At 39.6% G+C, this 26,486-nt stretch overlaps 1 protein-coding gene across 1 annotated transcript in view; it reads right to left on the bottom strand.

Moving 5' to 3' along the window:
• Positions 1–359: 359 nt before the first annotated feature.
• Positions 360–26,486, bottom strand: part of PREX2 (phosphatidylinositol-3,4,5-trisphosphate dependent Rac exchange factor 2) — a 285,362-nt gene continuing 259,235 nt past the window's right edge. The window contains exons 38-40 of the mRNA XM_060127864.1: positions 21,207–21,309; positions 7,552–7,619; positions 360–1,458 (exon numbers count right to left, since the gene is read on the bottom strand). Of these exons, the coding sequence (XP_059983847.1) occupies positions 1,413–1,458; positions 7,552–7,619; positions 21,207–21,309 (217 nt within the window). The 3' untranslated portion in view covers positions 360–1,412. The remainder of the gene's footprint in view (positions 1,459–7,551; positions 7,620–21,206; positions 21,310–26,486) is intronic.

Here is a 26,486-nt window from a genome sequence, read left to right as displayed (position 1 = left end):
TAGATGTGTACTTAGCATAAAAGTCTTAAGTGCTTCTGTGCTGAATAACATTTATTATTAATTTGACCAGTATATAAAGGCCTCATGTATATGCAACACAGTATTTCTGTTATTCAATACACAACTACTAGTGATGAAAGTTTTTTTAATAAGTGTTTGAAAACTATTATCAAATTTCATAAATTAAAATTTCATAATGGTTTGTATATACTTTAGTTATGAAAAGCATTTCACATAAGCAATTAATCTAAATCCACCTAAGCATCACAATCACAGTAAGGGCATAATTGTTTTGAAAATTACAGATTTAAAATCAATATTACTATATTCATTATGCTAAAAAAACAATGTTATTTTATCAATGTAGAAAGGATAAACATTATGTAAACTTTAGCATGAAAATAGAATACACCTTGTACTTTCATAAATTATCAAGGTCTCTAACAGTCCTTTTAAAGTTCAACAAATAAAGCTTTATTTTCTCATCTTATACATATATTACCTTGATAGAAAAACATTCAGCATGGTGTATTCTTTTAGGAGTCTGACATCTCATATGAAAGCCTTTAATAAAATAAGAGCTTTAGGTATCTTTCAAATTTAAAGGTTGACTTTTTAAATAAGCTTACTTTTCCCTCCTTCACCCTAGTCTTCCTTCCAACCCTCCCCCATCCCTGCCTCTCCCCATCTCCTGGACACCTACGGCGCAGCATTAGGACTCATCGCCCAAGGAAGCCACGCCCACTTCAGAGGCCAAGGACAGCATGGTTCCCTGGAACTGTCCACGAGCATAAAAGGTCCCTGAAAGCAGCTGGAAGAAGGTCTTGCTGGAGACCTCAATCAGCTCTCTTCTCCTCTACTGAGAAACACTCCCTTAGAAAGAGTAAAGGATGCTCTTCACCTTTCACCCGCAAGCTACTTTCTCAGATGCAAGTGGGAGACAGAAAACCTAAGACGCCCAGTCTCTATCGTCTGTCACATTTCTGTGTGATGATCTGGAAAGTGTGACCACATTTCTTCAATGACAAACTTCTTCAAACGGAAATATCCAACATAACGTGCTCCATTTGGAGAAGAGGAAAGAAAACACAATAATTTTAATAAATGGGAAAGGAGGCACAATGGTTAACGTTTTATCTCTGATATTTTTTTATGTAATCTCCAGGGATGGGTCATTCACGTTAACACACATGAAAGATCGGTTTGTGAAGCTGAGTTGTCTGAATGGACTTCCATCCATTTCCAGCACAAATATCTAAGTGTAAGCTGAACATTAGTTATTTACACCATGATGAAAGACCAAGAGAAAAAAATCCATTTTCTTATGTGAGTGGAGAATGTTTAGCCAGCACATCCTCTGTCTAGTCCAGTGTTCAGAAGCTTCTGCTTGCCTGGTTCCTTGGAGAGTCTCCTCATTCTTCTCCAGCTGGGGGAGGAGGCTCACACAGCTTGTACAGCCTACAAAAGGCATGGGAAGGTGTGACAACAGCCCGGCATATTGACATTGCTTGACATGTTTATATTTGTTTAACAAATACATTGACAATAATTTCTTGGTTTGGGAGTCAGTCACGATCATGTCACCAATTTCACCAAAAATTGCCTGTGCGTTAGCAAACTCCAAAATTCCGGTTCTGTTATTACAAAACACCAACGTCTCTTTGCACATCTAGATGCCTATTGATGCTGCCGTTTTTACACCAGCTGCTTCTGTTGCAGTGCTGCCAACCCAGGCTGCTCACCTTGCTGGTAGCACAAGTGACTCTCCGAATTCTAGGAGATAATTACCATCATGTCTATCACGATTATCTTGTAGCAAGACAGCATCTACCTCTTACGGGTTACTGATTTTCTGACTTGTCTTAGAAATTTGCTTCCTTCTGTGCCATCCTGGGGGTGCTGGCAGCTGGTCATGGCTAGGCTGATGTGGCACAGTCCTGAGGCCTGAATATCAAGGCACGATTAGCTGGTGTTTCCTAAGGAATACCTGTCCAGCTCTGCCCACACTGTCACTCATCTGTCAATAGAATCAGGTGGAGATTCAAGTGGACTAAGGAATCCATTGGAACTGGCAGAGATGCTCCAAGATGCTCTCTCTTTGCATCGCAGGTCTAGTTTTTTGAAACCATACAGCATGAAGGAAAAGCTCAGAGGACTGAACTAGTAGGATTATACAAGTTCTAGTGGTCCACGTTTTTCTGAATGGTTGACTCCTAACTCCAGAACTCAAATAAAGGGGGATATAACCACTGCAACGGTAATACCCAGGGCACACCCACTATTAAGGCAGAACCTGAGAGAATACAAGCTGATCTAAGGTGGCTGGTTGTAAGCCTGTAGTCCTCAGGAATGCCCACGGCCATGCTGGTCCTACTTCAGAGCTTTGTCTGATGATCTAAAAATTTAAGGTGCAGATTTCAACTTTGCTCCATTTTAAAAGCACTCCAAACCCAGGACTTGCTGCGGTGACTCACTCTTTTACAGATGAAATTGAACACACTTTAAATGAGTTGTTGACAAATTTATCAAATTATAAATTTCCTCTCCCTTCAACATTTAATCCCATGGTCATTCGAAATCAAAGGGGAGAGAATGAAAAGGATTTAATATCGAGTTAGAAACCTTGTTAACAAAATGAACTTTCCTACTCTGGAAACACAGAGAAGTTACTGCCTTTGGAGTCTGGAAGGTGGTTAATACTGCACATGTCATCTCCATGGAAGAAAATGAACGCTGAAATGAGGACATCTCACATCAGAAAACTTATTTCATCCTTCCCGGAGAAAAGAATACATTAAACTGAGCTGATATTCTTAAAAGCTGCTTTTGCAGCTGAAGGATATGGTGTTGCTTCAAATTGCGTTCCCAGTGCTGGAATAATAGAATGATGGGAAAGTTCTTTTCCCCTTTTATTTCTATCATTTTATTTCCCTGAAAGTGCTGCTTAATGAGTGAAAAGGCACAGTGGACTTACGTAGAACAGGAACAGTCAGTTGAGTGGCAAATGTCCTATGCCTTGAGATCTGGGCTAAGACGTCACTTTCCATTACCTTGCACTGCATGTTTTCACACAGCGTAACTAATGCCACTGGGTAGAGCAGTCTTTGCAATATCTGTCTCGCAAATTGGAGAAAAGGCTACGCCCTGTGATCACCTAATAAAGTAATAGCTCTGGGTACCGCAGAGCTGGGCAGATGCAGCTTTTGGGGAGGCTTCTTGGAAGTAACTCAGGGTTATCTGGGTTCAGACACATCTGTCATGGAAATGGTGGGGCTTCGGGAATTGAGCACAGGCAGATGAAGTCTGTAAGTCAAATGTAACAGGTACGAGTTGGACTTTTGCTCTCTGCTGAGGCATCTGCTTTTTGTCAGCTAAAGAGTTAGGTCACGGGAGTACTTTGCCCAGCATTTTGGAGCCCCTGCCGTATTCACATCCCACTCGTGCACATCGGGCCCTGCACAAAAAACGTTCGTTTCTAGGTCCACTTTCTCCTTTTCCTGTTGGGCTCAGGCAGCCATCCTGGAGCTGGTATTTCGAGCCCAAACTTAAGTCTGCAGAGAACAGAACTTTCCAACTTCAGTCTATAGATCATGCCCTTCATCTTTCTACATGGCACAAATAAAACCCGTGTTAAAGGAGACCACAAAGTGAATGCCTCTATTCAAGGCTAAATTATCAATAACACTCTGACCCAAGGCAATTCTCCCAATTTAACAGAGGGCAAAAACTGTCTCAGAGAAGATAAATAACCTGACTAAATAAGGTCACCTGGCAGGAATGGGACCCCAAATCATTTTTTTCACTTTTAACCACTACAATATGCTGTCTCCCAAGTATGTAAATAAAGGAAATCAAATTTTCATTACACAAGTAGTTTCCAAAGTGCGTAATGCAATAGAAAATAAGACCAGTGCGCCGTTACATCTGGAATGTCATATTTGGTTCTTGGTGAAGATATGTTTATTGTTCTGGCCAGTCAATATATGCTAGTTACAAGGAGGAGGAACCTCATTTGTATCAAAAACATCTCCACATGGATGCCCAGCTGCACTTTACTGCCATCCCACCAAGTCAAGCTCATCATCTTTCCCACGCACGCTCTTTCTCCTCCATCTACTATCTCAGTGACTAGAACCTTTCACCATTGTCATCCAAGCCAGAGATTTGGTGGTCCTCCTAGAGTCTTCCTTTTCACTAACCTCCTACATCCAATTAGTGTCCAAAGTATCTGCTGCCTTCAGTCTTAGTTGTCCCCAAATGGCTCCTCCTAATGTTGCCAGACATAAATTCTAAAATCCAAATCTTCCAGAAAGATTGTTTATTAATGGCTCCTTATTGTCTTCAAGTTAAAATCAAGACTCTTCAATACCTTGCACAAGTCTCTTCCTGATCCAGCCCCTGCCTATGTCTCCAGCCTCACCCTGCATCATTCTTAAATCACATTCAACCGTCAGTCATAGAGATCTAGGTGTAGTTCTCAGAACGTGACGTGTTCTCTAGGCATTGGTGTCACTGCATCAGCTGAGGAAGACATTGATTACCATGCTGACTGGGGAAGGAATACTCTGCAACCTCTCCCCTCCATCCTTAGGCTGAGTTATGTGCCCCTTCTCTGTGTTCCCATGGCAATCTGTGCCATTCCTGTGATGGTTCCTTTTTTTAAATTGAAGTACAGTTGCTTTACAGTACTGTGTTAGTTTAAGGTGTAGAGCACAGTGATTCAGTATTTTTGTGGATTTATTCCATTATAGGTTATTACAAGATAATGGGTGTAGTTCCCTGTGCTATACAATAAATCCTTGTTGTTTATCTATTTTATATATAGTATTTGTATCTATTATCCTGTATGTCTAATTTGTCCCTCCCTCTTCCCTCTCCTCTTTGGTAGCCACAAGTTTGTTTTCTATGTCTGCGAGTCTCATTCTGTTTTATATACATATTCATTTGTATTATTTTTTAGATTCCACATATAAGTGATATCACATAGTATTTGTCTTTCTCTGTATGACTAATTTCACTCAGCATAATATTCTCTAGGTCCACCCACATGGTTGCAAATGGCAGAATTTCATTCTTTTTTATGGCTGAGTAATATTCCAATGTGTGTGTGTGTGTGTGTGTGTGTGTGTGTGTGTGTGTGTGTATACACACACACACACATATACCTCATCTTCTTAAGTCAGTTTGTCTGTTGATGGGCATGGGTTGATTCCATGTCTTGCTATTGTAAACACTGCTGCTATGAACACTGGGGTGCATATATCTTTTCGAATTAGTGTTTTCGTTTTTTCCAGATACATGCCCAGCAGTGAAATTGTGGGATCATATGGTAGTTCAACTTTAGTTTTTTAAGGAACCTCCATACTGTTTTTCATAGTGGCTGCACTGTCATGGTTCTTATCACACACACACACTGTATACTAGTTTCATTTTATTCAGTTGTTGCTCTATGACACCTCACTGACTGGTAGAGGGGATTATGTCTTTATCCTTAGCTCTTATCAAAGTGCCTGATATCTACAAACACACAGCAGAAATTCAATATATGTTTGCTGAGTGAATTTTTTAAAAATGAAAGGCAGTGAATGGGGAAAGGAAAACTATAATAGAGATTCGTTGGGGATATGAGTCAAATACTATGTCAGTCAGAGACAGCAAACTTTATCTCTGTGAAGATGTTTCCAGAAACATTACCCGAGTCTTGCCTTGGAGGGCCTGGCCTTGAGAGACAGATGTGTTCTTCACTTTGCCCTCTTTGGGACAGGAGTCCTGGTTGCCAGATGGGAGGGATGCCAGATGCTCTGTGGTTCTTAGCATCCTCTCTGCACCCTCACAGAGTGTTTCTCACTTTCTCCCTCTTCTTGTGGCTGTGTTTCACTCATCCCTCTTTAACTGAAAGTTCCTTGAGGGCCGGAACGATTTCTGTCTCATGCTTACATTCTCCATGGGGCCCAGCAGAATGCTTTTGATTTCTTAGGTCCTCTAGAAATGTTTGTAGAATGAATGAAGGCATAACTAAAATTGAAAAATTACTCTAGATTTCTCTCTCAGGGCTGTTACCCCCTTGTAAAATATGGCAACTTTAGAACTGGCAGGTTTTATTGTATTTCAAGTGTTTGAAACGTAACCCAATAAAAAACAAAGTGAGCTCATCAGTTTCTTTTCTCACGTTGAGCTTGCACATTGGTTTATTGATCAGGATGCTTACGTCTCATCCCCACTGTTTATTAGTGCTTATAAGCCCCAGCTAAGAAGACCTCGCTGAGCCATTATATTGTTTTCTTATTGGAATTTTAAAGCTTCACTGGGTTTATTACCCAAATATACCATGACTGCTAAGGTGCTGGAGAGAGAATGCCTATGTGAAATGATTCTTTAGCAACAGAAAGTCTTAGATTCTGATCTCATCAACTATGAAAGATAACATTAGCAAGACTTGAGGATTAAAGAGAGTTAGGAGCCGGCACTGAAAATAAATGCGATTAGAATATGAGCACTCCATCTACTTTCAGGTGGAAAATATTTTCCCTTTTGCAAGTACTTTCACGGCCCACATAGTTTTTCAGAATGAAATAGAACTTCATAAATGCTGCAGTCATCAATCTCACTCTGGTAGTTGCTTTGTAAATAGAAACAAAGAGTGTCTCACCTGTGACAGTGCTTGGAGGGGGCTACTTTTTGTTAAAATGCAAATGCAGAAAAACAACCAAATGTAAAAGAAATTATTTAACTTTGCCCTACTTCAAGATAGACGGCTGCCTACCCTAATGTCACCAGGGAAGTCGAATCTTTGATGGCTGTTCCCATGTTTATTTATTTTAAAGGTGGATTACAGTCCTTTCTTATGATGATACGTGCACTGTGAACATCTGGTAGAATAACGAACCGAAAGCTCATGCATTCATTCATTCATGCATTCTTGAAATCAGTTCAAATATTCTATGTAGGCACAAAAAGAATATTCCCCGCCTCTAAAGCATTCTTATTCAGGTTAGGCAGAGAGACATGGAACGATACAGTGCAACACATCAAGGCTATAATGGATCAATATACAAGATGCTAAGGGAACACAGAGAGGAAGAAAACTCTACCAAAGCTTCAAGGAGAGAATGGTCCCTAAGTTGGGTTTTGCGCTTATGTAGCAGTTTTTCATACAGACACAGATGGGACAGGTGATCATGCCACAGGGAACAGCACATGCGGTCAGAGAAGTATAAATGGAAATGGCATCTTGGTGGTTGCGCACAGTTGGAATACAGATTTCAGTAGTGCTTGTGTGGAGTTTTGTTTTTGCATTCATGAAGGAACTTGAAAAATAGAATCATGTTGATAATGTTACCTCTAAGTTTGCTTCACCTAAAATTTCATTTAATCTGAGAGCATTTAAGCCTAATCACGTTTTGCCACCGAATGCTTACAAGGCTGATTCCCATGAGTATATTCAGTACTACACTGGGTGTATCCTGGGGTCGTTGCATTAGCTGTAAGTGACACTGTCTGGGAAATGGTGGCAAGTCCTCTGGGAAAGAGCAGACATGGGGAGTCACTCACCTCGGAGCAGACTGTGGGGTCCGGTCCCTGACTCCCAAATTCTTTGCTGTGTTCTGAACCCTTGCTCCCTGAAAGAAGTAAGGACAGTCACTTTTAGCTCTACATTGTATTAGCAACCATTTAACATGCCATTAACATGTGAGTGTAGAGTATTGATTGCAACAATATATTTATATTTAACATCAAGAGAGACTGGATGAGGAGAAAGAAATCATCATCTGAGCATTTTCAGAATTAATGCTTTTAAGAATCAAAATACACTGATGTATTGTTTCAAAGGATTGATACTTATTTCAAAACCATCTAAATCATTTCAAAGTAAGGTAAAATGACAGCTTCCTGTTTACTATCTCATCTATGTCTTTATTAAATATTTAAGCAATTAACATTTAAGACACTGAAACCAGGAAAGGAGCAGACTAGAAATACCTGCTCTGTGTCCCCACTTTCCTGGAGCAGAAATCACAGTTCTATCATATGCATACAGCCTGTTTTGTCCTTAGCTGAATATTTAGCTATTTTAAACTTCATAGTATTTATCAAGAAAATCTTTCCTTAAACAGTTTAAAGCAATTTCTGGATGAGGCATATGCATGTGGATCTCTGAAATATAAGAATTCTGCCTCAAAGTTTATAGTACAAAGATAAAATGCTTTAGCAATGAAAAAGTCTTTGCAAATCTGTCAAGTTCATAAATATTCATTGTTCAGTTCCTAAGGGGAATGAGTTACTACATAGAAGCAAACACCAGGGTTTGGGGCTGAGTATAAATGGAGGAGAGTGGTTTAAAAAACCCAAAACTCTCTCCCTGCTACTAAATGCTGATGGATGGGAAGGGAAGAAAGAAAAGGAGAAAAGAAAGAAAGAAAAAGAAAAGAGTATATTCTCTCAAGATGGACCAAATAAAGGAAAGCAAATAGGGAAAAGGGGATGTGTATGGCAAAAAAACAGATGGGAAGAAATTTAGGAACTGCAATTATGAAGTTAAAAAACCCTCTTTATTTTGAAGTAATTTTAGACTTAGAGAAAAGTTTACAAGCAGAACAGAGAGGTCACATACTTTACCCACCAGGTAAACTCCCTCTAATTTTAACCCTTCACTTAATCACAGTATGATGATCAAAACCAGGAAATGCTATTAGCTAAGCTGCATGTCTTATTCACATTTCCCCATTTCCCTCCACTAATGTCCTCCTTTTCTATCCCAGGATCCAATCCAGGATCCCACACTGCATTTTGTCTTTGTATCTTCATGGTCTCCTCCAATCTGGGACAATTCCTCAGGCTTCCTTGGTCTTTCATGACCTTAATACTTGGCATGAGTACTGGTCATTGTTTTGCAGAATGTCTCTCATTTTGGGTTTGCCAGATGTCTCCTTATGATTAGATAGAAGAACTGTATTTTGGGCAAGAAAATCACAGAAGTGATGCTGTATCTTCTTAGTGCATCATATCACTGAGGCGGATCATCATCATATCATATAATGTCCAGATGTCTTGTCTCCAGTAACATTAACTCTTATCACTTGGGTAAGGTTGTGTCCACCAGATTTTTCCACTGTAAATCACCAGCTTTCTTTTTGTACTTAATAAATCTGTTGTGAGAGAAACTGTGAGACTATGCCCACATCCTGCTTCTCTTCAAACTTGTGCTCACTGATTTTAGCCTCTATTGGTGCCTCTTGCCCGCATCAATACCACTGTAGCGTTTGTGAACTGGAATACTTCTGTAAAGAAGAGTTATCCCTTCTCCCCAAACTATTCATGTATTCAAGTATTTATTTACATCAGTATGGATTCATGGCTATTTATTTTATCCTATGATTATAATCCAACATTTTTATTATTAGTAACATTTTGTTCAAATTGCTCCAGTTTTGGACGCCGGGAGCTCCTTCAGTTTGCTTCTCGTGTCCTGTTCATAGAACCACCATCATTTTTGAGTACCTGTTTATTTTCTGGAACCTCAAGATGCTCCAGGCTCATCTTTCCTGTCTCAGCTGGGAATTAACCTCTTCACCAAGAATCCCTGGCTCTTTTTTTTTTTTTTTTGGATAGATCTTTATTGGAGAATAATTGCTTCACAGTATGGTGTTGGTTTCTGTTGCACACCAAAGTGAAACAGCTGTATGCATACATATGTCTCCATGTGCCCTCCCTCTTGAGCCTCCCTCCCACCCTCCCTATCCCACCCCTCTAGGTCATCGCAAAGCACCGAGCTGCTCTCCCTGTGCTATGCGGCTGCTTCCCATTAGCTATCTATTTTACATTCGGTAGTGTATATATGTCGATGCTACTCTCACTTTGCCCCAGCTTGCCCCTCCCACCTCGTGTCCTCAAGTTCATTCTCTATGTCTACATCTTTATTCCTGCCCTGCAACTAGGTTCATCAGTACCATTTTTTTTCTTTAGATTCCATATATATGCGTTAGCATATGGTATTTGTTTTTCTTTTTCTGACTTACTTCACTCTGTATGAAAGGCTCTAGAGCCATCCACATCACTACAAATAACTCAATCTCATTTCTTTTTATGGCTGAGTAATGTTCCTTTGTATGTATGTGCCACATCTTCTTTATCCATTCATCTGTTGATGGACACTTAGGTTGCTTCCATGTCCTGGCTATTGTAAATAGTGCTACAATGAACACTGTGGTACATGTCTCTTTTTGAATTATGGTTTTCTCACGGTATATGCCCAGTAGTGGGATTGCTGAGTCATATGGTAGTTCTATTTTTAGTTTTTTAAGGAACCTCCATACTGTTTTCCATAGTGGTTGTATCAATTTACATTCCCACCGACAGTGCAAGAGGGTTCCCTTTTCACCACACCCTTTCCAGCATTTATTATTTTTAGATTTTTTCATAATGGCCATTCTGACCAGTGTGAGGTGATACCTCATCGTAATTTTGATTTGCATTTCTCTAATGATTAGTGATGTTGAGCATCTTTTCATGTGCCTCTTGGCCAACTGTATGTCTTCCTTGGTGAAATGTCTATTTAGGTCTTTTGCCCATTTTTTAATTGGATTTTTTGTTTTTTTGATATTGAGCTCCATGAGCTGCCTGTATATTTTGGAGATTAATCCTTTGTCTGTTGTTTCATTTGCATATATTTTCTCCCATTCTGATGGTTGTCTTTTTGTCCTGTTTATGGTTTCCTTTGCTGTGTAAAAGCGTTTAAGTTTAAATAAGTCCCATTTGTTTACTTTTGCTTTTATTTCTGTTACTCTAGGAGGTGGATCAAAAAAGATCTTGCTGTGGTTTATGTAAAAGAGTGTTTTTCCTATGTTTTCCTCTAAGAGTTGTATAGTGTCTGACCTTACATTTAGGTCTTTAATCCATTTGGAGTTTACTTTTTGTATGGTGTTAGGTAGTGTTCTAATTTCGTTCTTTTACATGTAGCTGTCCAGTTTTTCCAGCACCACTTACTGAAGAGACTGTCTTTTCTCCATTGTATGTTCTTGCCTCCTTTGTCATAAATTAGGTACCCACATGTGCATGGGTTTATCTCTGGGCATTCTATCCTGTTCCATAGATCTATATTTCTGTTTATTGTGCCAACCATACTGTCTTGATTACTGTAGCTTTGTGGTATAGTTTGAAGTTGGGGAGCCTGATTTCTCCAACTCCATTTTTCTTTCTCAAGATTGCTTTGGCTATTTGGGGTCTTTTGTGTTTCCATATGAATTGTAAAATTTTTTGTTCTAATTCTGTGAAGAATGCCATTGGTAGTTTGATAGGGATTGCACTGAATCCATAGATCGCTTTGGGTAGTAGAGTCATTTTCACAATATTGATTCTTCCAATCCAAGAACATGGTATATTTCTCCATCTGTTTATGTCATCTTTCATCAGTGTTTTATAGTTTTCTAAGTACAAGTCTTTTGCCTCCTTAGGCAGGTTTATTCCTAGGTATTTTATTCTTTTTGCTGCAATGGTAAATAGGAGTGTGTCCTTAATTTCTCTTTCTGATTTTTCGTTGTTGGTATATAGGAATGCCAGAGACTTCTGTGCATTAATTTTGTATCCTGCAACCTTACCAAATTCATTGATTAGTTCTAGTAGTTTTCTGGTGGCATGTTTAGGATTTTCTGTGTATAGTATCATGTCATCTGCAAACAGTGACAGCTTTACTTCTTCTTTTCCAATTTATATTCCTTTTATTTCTTTTTCTTCTCTGATTGCCGTGGCTAGGACTTCCAAATTTATGTTGAATAAGAGTGCTGAGAGTGGACATCCTTGTCGTGTTCCTGACCTTAGTGGAAATGCTTTCAGTTTTTCACCATTGAGTATAATGCTTGCTGTGGGTTTGTCATATGTGGCCTTTATTATGTTGAGGTAGGTTCCCTCTATGCCCATTTTCTGAAGAATTTTTATTATAAATGGGTGTGAATTTTGTCAAAAGTGTTTTCTGCATCTACTGAGATGATCATATGGTTTTTATTCCTTAATTTGTTAATATGGTGTATCACATTGATTGATTTGCATATATTGAAGAATCCTTGCATCCCTGGGATAAATCCCACTCGATCATGGTGTATGATCCTTTTAATGTGCTATTGGATTCTGTTTACTAGTATTTTGTCCAGGATTTTTGCAACTATGTTCATCAGTGATATTGGTCTATAGCTTTCTCTTTTTTGTGATATGTTTTTCTGGTTTTGGTATCAAGGTGATTCTGGCTTCGTAGAATGAATTTGGGAGTGTTTCTCCCTCTGCAATTTTTTGGAAGAGTTTGAGAAGGATCAGTGTTAACTCTTCTCTAAATGTTTGATAGAATTCGCCTGTGAAGCCATCTCGTCCTGGACTTTTGTTTGTTGGAAGATTTTAAATTACAGTTTCAATTTCAGTGCTTGTGATAGGTCGTTTATATTTTCTAATTCTTCCTGGTTCAGTCTTGGAAAATTGTACCTTTCCAAGAATTTGTCCATTTCTTCATGCTTGTCCATTTTACTGGCATAGAGTTGTTTGTAGTAGTCTCTTATAATCTTTTGTATTTCTGTGGTGTCAGTTGTGATTTCTCCTTTCTCATTTCTAATTTTATTGATTTGTGTCCTCTCCCTTTTTTTCTTGATGAGTCTGGTTAAGGGTTTATCAATTTTGTTTATCTTCTCAGAGAATCTGCTTTTAGTTTTATTGATCTTTGCTATTGTTTTCTTCATTTATATTTCATTTATTTCTGCTCTGATCTTTATGATTTCTTTCCTTCTACAGACTTTGGGTTTTCCTTGTTCTTCTTTCTCTAGTTGTTTTAAGTGTAGGGTTAGATTGTTTATTTGAGATTTTTCTTGTTTCTTGAGGTGGGATTGAATTGCTATAAACTTCCCTCTTAGAACTGCTTCTGCTGCATCCCACAGGTTTTGGGTCATCGTGTTTTCATTGTCATTTGTTTCTATGTATTTTTAAATTTCTTCTTTGATTTCTTCAGTGATTTCTTGATTATTTAGTAGCACACTGTTTAGCCTCCATGTATTTGTGTTTTTTTACAGTTTTTTCCTGTAATTGATTTCCAATCTCATAGTGTTGTGGTCAGAAAAGATGCTTGATACGATTTCAATTTTCTTAAATTTTCCGAGGCTTGATTTGTGACCCAAGATGTGATCTATCCTGGAGAATGTTCCATGTGCAGTTGAAAAGAAAGTGTATTCTGCCACTTTTGGGTGGAATGTTCTGTAAATATCAATTAAATCTATCTGGTCTTTTGTGTCCTTTAAAGCTTGTGTTTCCTTATTTATTTTCATTTTGGATGATCTGTCTGTTGGTGTAAGTGGGGTGTTAAAGTCCCCTACTATTATTGTGTTACTGTCAATTTCTCCTTTTATGGTTGTTAGCATTTGTCTTATGTACTGAGGTGCTCCTATGTTGGATGCGTAAACATTTATAATTGTTATATCTGCTTCTTGGATTGATCCTTCGATCATTATGTAGTGTCCCTCCTTATCTCTTGTATCAGTCTTTATTTTAAAGTCTATTTTATCTGATATGAGTATTGCTACTCCAGCTTTCTTTTGATTTCCATTTTCATGCAATATCTTTTTCCATCTCTTCACTTTGAGTCTGGATGTGTCCCTAGGTCTGAAATGGGTCTCTTTTAGACAGCATATACATGGGTCTTCTTTTTGTATCCATTCAGCCAGTCTGTGTCTTTTTGTTGGGGCATTTAATCCATTTACATTCATGGTTATTACCAATATGCATGTTCCTATTACCATCTTCTAAATTGTTTTGGGTTGTTTTGTGGGTCTTTTTCTTCTGTTGTGTTTCCCCCCCAGAGAACTTTCTTTAGCATTTGTTGTAAAGCTGGTTTGGTGGTGCTGAATTCTCTTAGCTTTTGCTTGCCCTAAAAGCTTTTGATTTCTCCATCAAATCTGAATGAGATCCTTGGTGGGTAGAGTAATCTTGGTTGTAGGTTTTTCTCTTTCATCACTTTAAGTATATACTGTCACCCCCTTCTGGCCTGCAGAGTTTCTGCTGAAAACTCAGCTGATAACTTTATGGGGATTCCTTTGTATGTTTTTTGTTTTTCCCTTGCTGTTTTTAATTTTTCTTTGAATTTAATTTTTTGTTAGTTTGATTAATATGTATCTTGGTGTGTTTTTCCTAAGGTTTATCTTGTATGGGACTCTCTGTGCTTCCTGGACTTGGGTGACTATTTCCTTTCCCATGGTAGGGATGTTTTCGACTATAATCTCTTCAAATATTTTCTCAGACACTTTCTTTTTCTCTTCTTCTTCTGAGACCCCTATAACTCGAATGTTGGTGCATTTAGTGTAGTCCCAGAGGTCTCTGAGATTGTCTTCAATTCTTTTCATTTTCTTTATTTTGCTCCTTGGCAGTTATTTCCACCATTTTGTCTTCCAGCTCACTTATTCATTCTTCTGCCTCAGTTATTCTGTTATTGATTCCTTCCAGTGTATTTTTCATTTCAATTATTGTGTTGTTCATCTCTGTTTGTTTATTCTTTAGTTCTTCTAGATCTTTGTTAAACATTTCTTGTATTTTCTCAATGTGTGTCTCCATTCTATTTCTGAGATTCTAGACTATCTTTACTATCATTACTCTGAATTCTTTTTCAGGTAGATTGCCTAGTTCCTCTTCATTTATTTGGTCTTGTAGGTTTTTACCTTGCTCCTTCATCTGTGACATATCTTTTTGCCGTCTCATTTTTTTTTTATGAGTGGAATTGTGTTCCTGTCTTACTGGTTGTTTTGCCTGAGGCTTCCAACACTGGAGTTTGTAGGCTATTGGATAGAGCTGGGTCTTGGTGATGAGATGAGGACCTCTGTGAAGCCTCACTCTGATGAATATTCTGTGGGGTCTGAGGTTCTCTGTTAATCCAGTGGTTTGGACTCAGAGCTCTCACTGCAAGAGCTTCAGCCCCACCCCCGGCTCATGAACCAAGATCCTGCAAGCCACATGGGATGGCAAAAAAATAAAAAAAGGAACAATAACAAAGTAAAAAGTAAAATTAGACTAGGAAACTAACAGATATGTTAGAAAGAATCTAAAAATAAAAATATAGATGAATCAACAACTGGAACATACAACAGTACCACAATAATAACAAAAGAGGGGGAGGGAAAAGAAAAAAAAGGGGGGGAAGGCCTTGGCTGTGGAGGGCGGGGTCTAAGCAAAGGTGAGGTTTGGGTGGTGGGCGGGGCGTATACTTAAAAGACCTTCCAGGCTGGAAGCCCCCTGGGGGCTGTGGGGGGGTAGGGCTTAGGCTCAAGAAACAGAAGCGGCCAGGCGTGCTCCCCACCCCTGGTCTCAGAGGGCTGGGGACCTCACCTTGGAGCCTAGCAGGCTCCCTGGGCCCGAATGGATGGGGTAAACGCCCTCCGTTCTTCCGCTCCTCCTGGAGGGCACCTCCTGCGTGCCTCTCCTGATTTCCCCGACCTCAGAGGCACCGATCCTGTCTGGCCTCCACTTTTTTTCCCCCTTTCTTCCCCCCACATCCTACCGGTTCATTTGGGGGTTCCTCCTGTCTCCTCGGGCCTCAGGGTCTCCCACCAATGGCTAGCAGGCACCCTAGTTGTGGGGAGACGCTAACTCGGCGTCTTCTCACACTGCCCGAATCCCTGGCTCTTTTTTTTTTTTTTTTTTTGCGGTACGCGGGCCTCTCACTGTTGTGGCCTCTCCCGTTGTGAAGCACAGGCTCCGGACACGCAGGCTCAGTGGCCATGGCTCATGGGCCCAGCCGCTCCGTGGCATGTGGGATCTTCCCAGACCGGGGCATGAACCCGTGTTCCCTGCATCGGCAGGCGGACTCTCAACCACTGCACCACCAGGGAAGGCCTTCCCTGGCTCTTTTTAATGGAGAATGATATTTAGAACTCAAGATCTGGACAGTGGGTATGCCCATTACTACTACTGGTGTGTAACTGCTTCTAGGTCTTCTTAGTGGGCTGAGCTAGTTGATTAGTGTAAACGTACTCAAACATCTATATTTCTTTCTACATCTATCTATCTCTGTGTGTATGTGTCCATGCCTTCAAGCTGATACTTCCGGTTCCAATCCAGTACCCCAGGGTTCATTCTACATTCCAGGCTTCTCCCTTTCCTTCTTATCTGTAACTTCTTTCTCAGACAGTAAGAAACCTCACTCTCAGTATTCACAATATACTTACTTATTTGCTCAGTCCTACCAAAGACATTAACTAGTTTTAGAATCTCTAAATCGTATCCCTGTGAGAAACAGAGTTACTAACTGGAATATGGTATTTTTGTATAATTATTTTTGTCTTTAGTCTCATGATATTCCATTAAATAATTTCTAGAAAGAGTTTTGCTTAAAAGATTTCAAATAAAATTGAAGCTCATCATGCTGAACACACCTGCTGGTATACTCCATCTGGAATTCAGCCATGTAATTCTTATACTCAATGTGCCAGTGACTTGCATTTTTACACCTTGCTCATGGCTTCCCTCTACTAAACACCCTCTCAGTCCTTTTCCCTACATGTCTGCGTCACATTTATCCTCCAAGGCCCAAATCAATTACTGGTTGGTCATTCACTATATTAGGTACTGTTTTAAATGCATTTAGTATTCAAGCCTCAAAACAACAGTATGAAGCAAGCATTATACCATTATTATCTTTGTCTTAATAATGAGGAAACGAAGCAACAGAGAAGCTACGAGTCTTGCCTCCAATCACACAGACAGTAAATACTAGAGCTGGGATTCAAGCTGAGGGTGCGTGGCCCTAGAATCTGTGCTCTTGGCTACTATCACATATTTACTTTCTGCATGAAGCTTTTTCTAGTTCTCCTAGGTAGAACTAATTCATTGCCTAAACATCACTTAGCATTTCCTCTATACTGAGTATTAATGTAGAAACCAGCGATACCATCATGACATACACTCGGTGTCCCAGCCATTCAGGGGCTCACAGTCTACTCGTTTACTTGTTCCCTGTTTTACGTCCTCGTGCACTGAGGTTGTGCACCCCGGAGAGCACTTGCCTGTGGGTGCACCATGATGATTTGCCCACACATGTCCGCCATGAGGCTGGGCAAGAAGCTGATCGTCCTTGGTCTTTGTCCTTAGTGCTCAGTATAAAGCCCTGATACTGGAGGTCAGGAGACAATTCTTCAGAATCCAAATTTTTATTAAAAAGGTCAGAAAAGAATTTGGGGTAGACTTCTACCAAAAAATACTTAGAACACATAATTTAGAGGATAGGAGACTTTAAGCTTATAATGTAAATTAGAGCTTCTACCTCAAACCATTTGTTTTTTTTTTTTTTTGGCCACACTGCGCAGCATGCAGGATCTTAGTTCCCCAACCAGGAATCAAACCCGTGCCTCCTGCATTGGGAGCATGGAGTTTTAACCACTGGACCTCCAGGGAAGTCCTCAAACCATTTACTAATCATATCAGTTGGTTATGTAAAAATGCTACCTAGGATTATTATACTCATTACCCACAAATTGCATGGGCATACTACCTTTCCCTTCTTTTATCTTTTCTTCTAACTCAACCAGATAATTAAAACAACTCTATTGGGCTTCCCTGGTGGCGCAGTGGTTGAGAGTCCGCCTGCCGATGCAGGGGACACGGGTTCGTGCCCCGGTCCGGGAAGATCCCACATGTCGCGGAGCGGCTGGGCCCGTGAGCCATGGCCGCTGAGCCTGCGCGTCCGGAGCCTGTGCTCCGCAACGAGAGAGGCCACAGCAGTGAGAGGCCCGCGTACCACAAACAAACAAACAAACAAACAAAAATAAACAACTCTATTAAAACTATATACATGAAATCTGTTCATGAAAACTATACAGTTGGCCACCATATTTGTGGGCTTTGCATCTGCAGATTCAATCAACTGTGTCATGGATCCACAGTTGGTTGAATCCGTGGATGTGAATCCATGGACTCAAAACCCATGGATATGGGGGGCCAACTGTATTCATTGCACTCCTCCACCATTTTTCGTAAAGGACTTAAGCATCCAAGGACTTGTTATCTGTAGGGGCTCCTGGAACCAAACCATGGCAGATATGGAGGGAGGTCTACACTGCAATTAGAAATAAGAACAGTAAATCATGCTGAAAAGCTCCTTGTTCTTCAAAAAGAAACTAAAGATCTTAGAAAATATTATTCATTAACCAGGTAAGCATTCTAACCATTCTGTCTCTGGAAAGCTGGATCTAAACGATTAAAAGACAGAAGGGTCAGAAAAGTTAGATTTTTGATTCACACTTGTGTTCGAACTACTCAGATCCCACGTGGGTAAGAGGTGGCTTGTAGACTGGATCCCAGCCATTAATCCCACTGCCTGTAACTGCTGAATACTTGAAAGAGGATTGGCCACAGAAGGAATATTGCAAAAATCTCCTCTGGGCACCAGTCCACCCCAATTTCTATGAAGAGAGGACCCAAGGCTCCATGATCTTTCACAAAGAAGGCAGAAATCAGGTCTTTGTCTGAGAACCACTTGTGTCATAACTTGGAGCAGAGAAACAAGCAACAAAGGTAGGAAGCTACCCATCCTAAATGGATTTATTAACAAAAAAGAGGAGGAGGGAGTGATAAACACTGAAAAATACTGCAGTTTAGAAATCAACTTACAAACTTCCTAAGTTTTCAGTCTTTTAAAATTATACTTTATAAATATATGATATATATTAATATATACTAATTATATACTAATAATAACTAATAATCATTTATTGTTAATTAATATACAAATAAATTTTAAAGAGGCTTGAACAACTTAAATAAGTTATTAAGGTCTAGGTAATATTGTTTTTACTTTTCCCATCTTTATTTTATCTATCTCAGTTTTCAGTTGTAAGAAGTTAAAGGTTTTGATTATTCAGATCCATGTAGTAAGAATGTATATGTAGCCAGCTCACAATGACCTCTTTACTGGATTATTCTTAAAAAGATCAATTATTGGGGCTTCCCTGGTGGCACAGTGGTTAAGAATCCGCCTCCCAATGCAGGGGACATGGGTTTGAGTCCCGGTCCGGGAAGATGCCACATATTGTGGAGCAACTAAGCCCATGCGCTGCAACTACTGAGCCCGCGTCACACAACTACTGAAGCTCATGTGCCTAGAGCCCGTGCTCTGCAACAAGAGAGGTTGCCTCAATGAGAAGTCCACACAACTGCAATGAAGAGTAGCCCCCGCTCGACGCAACTAAAGAAAGCCCGCACAGAGCAACGAAGACCCAACACAACCATAAATAAGTAAATAAATAAATAACTTTATTAAAAAAGAAAAAAAAAGATCAATTATCAGTCTCTTAGCCTTCCCTTGGAGAGGGCTCCTCCAAGTCTTACTGCAAACTCACTCTAACAGCAACAGAGTGAAACAGAAAGCTTAATCTCTTGCTGTATGTTTTAGCACCCAAATCCCAACCCTGATATGGATAATCACAAGTTTACTTTGATCTACTTTTTTAAAACCAAATTTGAATATCTACCCAAAAAATCCTTCCCAAACCTGCTGGCATTTGCATCTGTATTTGCCCTTTTCCAGCCGAACCACACTGTGTCATGTGCTTCTCACGGATCTGACCTTTACTTAGCAAATCCCTCTTGGACCTTGTGAGATCTTGGTTTTCAATATTCAGCTTTGCAGTTCTCAACCCGAAGCACCAACGTACATGTGCTTGCTCTACCTCATCTCTGCAGACCCCAGGCTGGGCACTGGCCTCACTCAGGACTGTTTCCATGAATTATTCTTTTGACTTGGTTGACATTCTGTAGTGTAATCTTGGGAGCAAATCTATAGGGATTTATATGTTTGCTTGAGAGTTATACATTAAGTCTTTAGTAAATAAAGTAGACATAATTACAAAAGCATATCTTAAAAATTAAGTCACTCACTATCACTGGATAATTCAAACCCAATCAGCAAGTAGAGAGATTTGTTAAATCAATTTTCTGAGGTAGCCCTAATAAAAGGTGGAAGAATAAAATATAAAATTGATGTCTTTTAACTTCTTTTGTCTCTCTACTGACTTGTGTTTTTTCTACTAGATTAAGCACATTTTCCTAATAATCGGTACATTGGAGGTTAGTGCATTTTTGTTATCTTTTTAAAGAATCTTAAGGGTTCAAAACCAAACTACCACACTTAAAATACTACTGAGCTATTGTACAGAAAGTTCAGGGAATTCTCTGGTGGTCTAATGGTCAGGACTCCGAGCTTTCACTGCTGAGGGCGCAGGTTCAATCCCCAGTCAGGGAACTAAGATCCCGCGAACCATGGGGCACAGCCAAAAAAAGAAAGTTCATTCACTTTGTAAGAATGTATTCTCACCTATAAGTACTTCAGTGACCTAAAGATAGTCCAAAGGCAGCTCTTCATCTTCTGCAGGAAAATTTGAGGTACGTGCTTTATCTTCAGAATAAGGCACAAACTTCTTAGCATGGTGCGGAAGTCCCTTCGAGATCTCCAGAAGCAAGCAGGGTCCTCAACTCTGTCCTCTTCCTCCTTGCCCCTCCCCCTTCCCCAGTCTATTCCCCAGCCTTCCTAAATCACCTGCCTTTCCCAGAAAATGTCACATGTCCTTCTTTTTAAAAATTAATTAATTAATTAATTAATTAATTTTTGGCTGCATTGGGTCTTCGTTGCTGTGCGCGGGCTTTCTCTAGTTGCGGTGCGTGGATTTCTCATTGCAGTGGCTTCTCTTGTTGCAGAGCATGGGCTCTAGAGTGCAGGCTCAGTAGTTGTGTCTCACGGGCTCTAGAGCGCAAGCTCAGTAGTTGTGGCGCACGGGCTTAGTTGATCTGCAGCATGCGGGAGTTTCCCGGACCAAGGCTGGAACCCGTGTCCCCTGCATTGGCAGGCGGATTCTTAACCACTGCGCCACCAAGGAAACCCACATGTCCTTCTATCTCGTAGTTTACGCTGCCCCAAATCCACTCCTGTCCATTTGCCTGGCCACCTCCCTGTCTTCCATCAGGTTACCTCTTAGACTTCCCTTTTCTCAGGTTGTCTAAGCTTCTTGGAGAACCCTCAGAGAGATGCCTGCGTGGTCTTCTTCCCCGGGAATCAGTGTTTCTTGTTCACCACTCACTTTCTGAGCCTGGAAAAGTGCCTGCCACATCCAGGTACCTGTCAGACACCTGATAAATGAACCAAGGAACCTTCAAATCCAGGGCGTGAGAAACAACTTCCTAAAATGTGTTGTGAGACTCACCTGCTTCCGCATCACATCTGTAGCCTGCATGATGTAGCAAGGAGGCAGTCCGTGGCTTCTGGCCAGAATGATGGCCTGCTCCAGGGTCACGCTCAGGGTGCACCTGTGGGCAAAGGCAAGGGCAAGTCAGACTTCACTGGTTCCCGTTAAGCTCTTCAAGACATCTGGGGCTGCTAATGAAGGGTGGAACAGTATGCCTCCTGGGAGAAGTACTCATTTTTCCCTTGGTATCTCCCATGTACTCATGAGGTACCCATGTTAATAAACTTCTGTCGTTTTTCTCTTGGTCATCTGTCTTTTGTTACAGGGATCTCAACTGAGAAGTCAGAAGAGTAGAGGAAAAATGATTTTTCCTCTCCCACATGAATTTCAAAATCAAATAGCACCAGCCAAGTTCAAAACAACTAGACAATAGACCAGTGATTTTTCTACACAGAACACCTGTTTAAAAATAGATTACAGAGGTACACTGCTGGGGTCCTAAATTAAGTATTTAAGTTGAAAACAAACCCATAATGAACTCCGTTGAGGAGAGATAATAAATTTTATCGTCAGATATGAATCTTTACTGGTATTTCACGTAATATAAAAGAAATGACTTACTAATATCTTTCATTCATGTTTACATATTCATAGTTAATAGAATTATACTGATTTATACCCAATATCTTAGAAAAAAGTGAAATTAATATTCACTAAGGTCAGAATTTTTTTTTTAAAGTGTGTTTCTTGGACCCAATCCAAAAGACTAACATTTTGTAAAGGAAATTTTAATGAGTTATTCAGCAATGTGGTGCCCAGAGCAGCCCCAAAGACAATCCAGAATTCAGCACCCAAATTCAGTGATTGGTGAGCCTTGGTCCTCCTTCCCTTTAGGGCATTTCTTCCACATTTTTCTCTATAGCAACTCATAGGGAGCTAAGAACCCTCTACATTTGATAATATTTTCAGGTGCTGGTCTCTGAATTGTTTTTTTAGGGGTACCTTCTGCATACATTCCATAAAAACGTTCGTTACTTTTTTTTAGATGTTTTGCCTAACATCTATATTAGTGGATTTTGTTTCACTTCATTTTTCAATTTATTAGTATTTCGATTGTTTTTTCTCCATTTTTGCAATTACCTCTCTGTGGTTCGGTATTTTACAAATGTATTTTTCTAGATCTGTTTAGTTTTTCCCTACAAATGAAAGTTCTACAGTGCAATTATATATGAGGAATGTCGAACTCATTTATCCCTGGTTGTGAGGCTGTACCACAGAAGCCCAGTACACCTGGCAGATTCAGACACTGATGACTTGCAGAAAAGAGAAATGGATTTAAAACATTACTGCTGTAATTTTAGAAAGAACCTGACAAAATGCAACTTTATTATTACAATAATTGCATTCTAAGGAGAAACACGATCAGTTCCATTGGCTGTTAAATGATGTGAAAAGCAGCTTCCTCGTTAACATTAACAGAGAACTCTTTAGAAAGCATTAAGAACACATATTCACATGGGCTAAAGTTTTATAATTAACTTCTAGTAGTATAGGATGTTTATAAATATTTAATGTAGGAGTCTGACAATAATATAAAATTGTATATTACATGTACCTGCATGCGTATGCCAATGCAAGTCAAGAGCTATAACTGACAGTTCATGTTCAAAAAATATCAAATTTTTACAAAGCATTTAATTGTCAGCTAACTCAACACACCATAACCTTTTTCTCCTCCTTAAGGTCTCCTCTACTCCAATCTTAAGTCCTTACTGATCCTAACATTTTAATCAATAATGCTCATGACACCAGCTGAATGAAGCTAAGAAAAACATCTTGATCTTTTTCTAATCGTACTGAAATATGTCTCTGCTTCCTGATAAAGCCTCACTTGCCCTCATCAACTTAACAACAAACACTTACTCATTGTGAAGGACCTTGAACAGGAAGCCTGTAATTTTTATCCATTTTCTTAACCTTTTTAAACTGATTTATTTCTCTCTACTTCAAGCTGTAGTAAACAGCAGTACAGCAGCAAATTATCTGCCAGAGACTTTAAAAGATTTTACTGTAATCTCCTGATCCATCAACGTGGCCCGTAACATGCTCTCGGACAGGGTACCTCAAAGTGTCACACCTTTAGAACCAATCACATGTACATCATCTAATAGAAAAATCTAGCTTAAAATGGATACATAAGTTTTATTTCACCAGCATATCAAGAGAAGATGGCTTCGTCTACACTTGCCTTTTTGTACTAACCACGGTGTATATTCCAATTAGGTCCCACCATTAATTTGAAATTTTTAAAAAGTGAAAAAATTTAAAAGAGACAGCCAGGTCAATGAGAGAAATATTGTCTATTCGATTCACAGCTGATTTATCCAATGGAGGCCTGGTTTTTCCATCGCAGCATCACAGAGTTCCATTCTCCTAAATTAAGCATGTGGAAGAGCGCCAGCACTAAGCCCACAACTCTGCTTCCAACATATCATTACTCGCCTCATAGCTTTTTTTTTTTTTTTTGCGGTACGCAGGCCTCTCACTGTTGTGGTCTCTCCCGTTGCGGACCACAGGCTCCGGACGCACAGGCTCAATGGCCATGGCTCACAGGCCCAGCCGCTCCGCGGCATGTGGGATCTTCCTGGACCGGGGCACCAACCCGTGTCCCCTGCATCGGCAGGCGGACTCTCAACCACTGCGCCACCAGGGAAGCCCACACCTGGTTTTTTGATGGTGCATAAATGTATACTCAGAGTCAGGCTTTAAAAGGGATCATTTGATTTTATAGGTACTTCTCTGATTACCAGTGAGACTGTTCTGCTAATTCTGGGCAAGAGAATGAAGGAAACAGACCAAAGGCCAGGAATCCTAAGCAAATTCCATTCCATACGAGATTTCTTATCTGACCTGCGAATTTCCTTTCTAGAACTATCTCTGTTCTCACATTAGGCAGTTAAATTAAAATTTAAATAAATCTACATTTTTACTCCGTCCTGGAAAATACGGGCTCTCAATTGTTCAGCTCCTTCTAGCTGCAATATCATTTAAAAAATTTAGACAATTCTTTCTCTCGGAGTCACAAAAATGAAAAAGTAAAATAAAGGTCACAGTGTAGAATCTGTCCTTCATAAAAAGGCAAATATAACATATACACTGAGGAAAGTTGTTCCATGATTTTAGTAATAAGACATCCCAAGTAACAGCTCTGCTTAGGGTATACTCCTGAGAACGTGTACTTGACAGGGCTGCAAAATTATGCAGAAATTGTGCATTTCCTCATAGAAAGAAAAAAGGAAAGGGTCAATACACCTGTGCTTATAATGAATAAATCTTCCTGACATATTTCATATTAAAAATAGATCCCACATCACTCAGGGATTTAGCATAGTTTTAATATGATAAATGTAACCTGTGGCCAATGGGTCCAATTTAATTTGAAAAGCACTTTGATTTAGCAATGCTATGGAAGAGTCACAAAGAGGTAACTTTCTATTCATCCACTCATTCAACAAATATTTTTGAGTGTCTACTTTGTAACGACAAGTACCATTAAGTGCTGGCAGAAGTAATTTACTTTCAAGCTAAAATCGTTGAGCTTAGGAGTCCCTTTTTCATAGGATCCCTAGCAACCTGTTCACATAGTCATATGCTTTCACAAATTTGCAAAAGCCAAATGTTTTGACTGCAAATGGTTATGACTGCTGTCTTTTTATGTCCCAGCTTTCCTCTGTCACATTCTGCAATGTTCCAATGGCCATAGTTCTTTCTGGAACTGAGCTAAAGGAAGTAGAATTAGGGATCCATTTAGGCTAGGTTTACTGGGACCTACGGATATGATGCACAGTCACTTATAGTTAGGTTATTACAATATCCTAGTGTAGGAATGGACTCCAGAGTATTCCCACTGCGCATTGTACAGACTCACCCAAGGTTGAAAAGGACGTGCAGGGCCCAAGGCTGTAATGCAATGTGTTCATATCCTGGTGCACCCAGGACTCAGTGTGGTGCAGGAGAAACAAGGTTGGAATGTATAGAGCCAGACGCTACTCTGTGGAATATTCTTCCATACATGATGGTCCTCATGCTAAAGAACCTTCTGGAGGTTTTCATATTTGACAATTTTTAAATTTAAAATAATGTTGATGTTGAAATGTGTTGTCAATTCTTCCGTAAGATTATGATGTTATTAGATTATGATAATTACATGAAGTTCATGACAAACTTTCACCAACATCTCCTTTATAAACTGGGGTTTGGTTGAAATAGAGTTCACATGACTATCATTTGGCACTTGATAATATGATTCTCTGTGATTTTTGTTTCATATGTTTGTCCCAACTGATCCTAGAACATCCGGTATCAACTTTATTTTGTGTCGAACTGTAGAGCTTAGGGTCAGGAAAAGCATGTGAAATGGTCTCCTGTTTGCCAGTCCTATTTCTCGATGCCAGGGGGCTGCAATGAGCAATAACCAACACCCCCTCCCTCCCTCCCTCAACTCAGTCTCACTGGAGAGACAAAGCTTAGTTTTCCTAAATTGGTTTAAATGCAACATATTGTATTTCAACCATTTATTAACTCATATCTATTATACTACATTCAGTTCACTTTTAAGACTTCAATTCTTATTTGAAGCAGGTTATGTGTTAATCTTTTTATAAAAACATGGTAATCTTTTCCTTTAAGATGACTCATCACATTTCTATAATAAATCAGATAAAAGATTCTCCAAACCCAAGGACCTTCTACATATTTGGTCATTTACCATGATCACAAAAACACCAGTTTTACTTTAATTACAATTTAAAACCTCCAGAGCTCTAAAGCCTCATTTAATGTTGATTCCAACGGTACTAACAAGGAAGCCAATCTCCCAAGGGTTGAAGTGCATCAAATTGAACACTTGGGGAGATGCATCATCCCTTTCGGGCCACTAGGGTGATGCAGTAACTCACAGAGAAACTGACATGGCAAACCAGAACAACGGTATGTTTATGGCTTTGCACTGTGGATTTCTTTGCTGACTTTCAGCATGTTCACTGCCAGGAACTCTGATGTTTTGCCTGGCAGCTAACCATATTGTTCTCTCTTGGGTGGTCCCAAACTTTGTTATTACTAGTGGAGGAGGGGCATTGAGATTCTAATTATAAACTGACACCTTAAATGAAACACATGAAAAACTAGTGTAATGAGGATCTCTGAATTTGTAGCCACAATAATTTGCCTTAAATTCACATTATGTAGATGTTGAAGTGAAAAACAAAAAAAACTTAAAAGGTAATTAAAGAGAGAAAA

This window comes from Lagenorhynchus albirostris, chromosome 17, assembly GCF_949774975.1.
Source record: "Lagenorhynchus albirostris chromosome 17, mLagAlb1.1, whole genome shotgun sequence".
In the NCBI taxonomy this organism is placed as follows: Eukaryota; Metazoa; Chordata; class Mammalia; order Artiodactyla; family Delphinidae; genus Lagenorhynchus; species Lagenorhynchus albirostris.
Note: the sequence above shows the minus strand (reverse complement) of the source record. Positions and strands in the feature narration are given on the sequence as shown.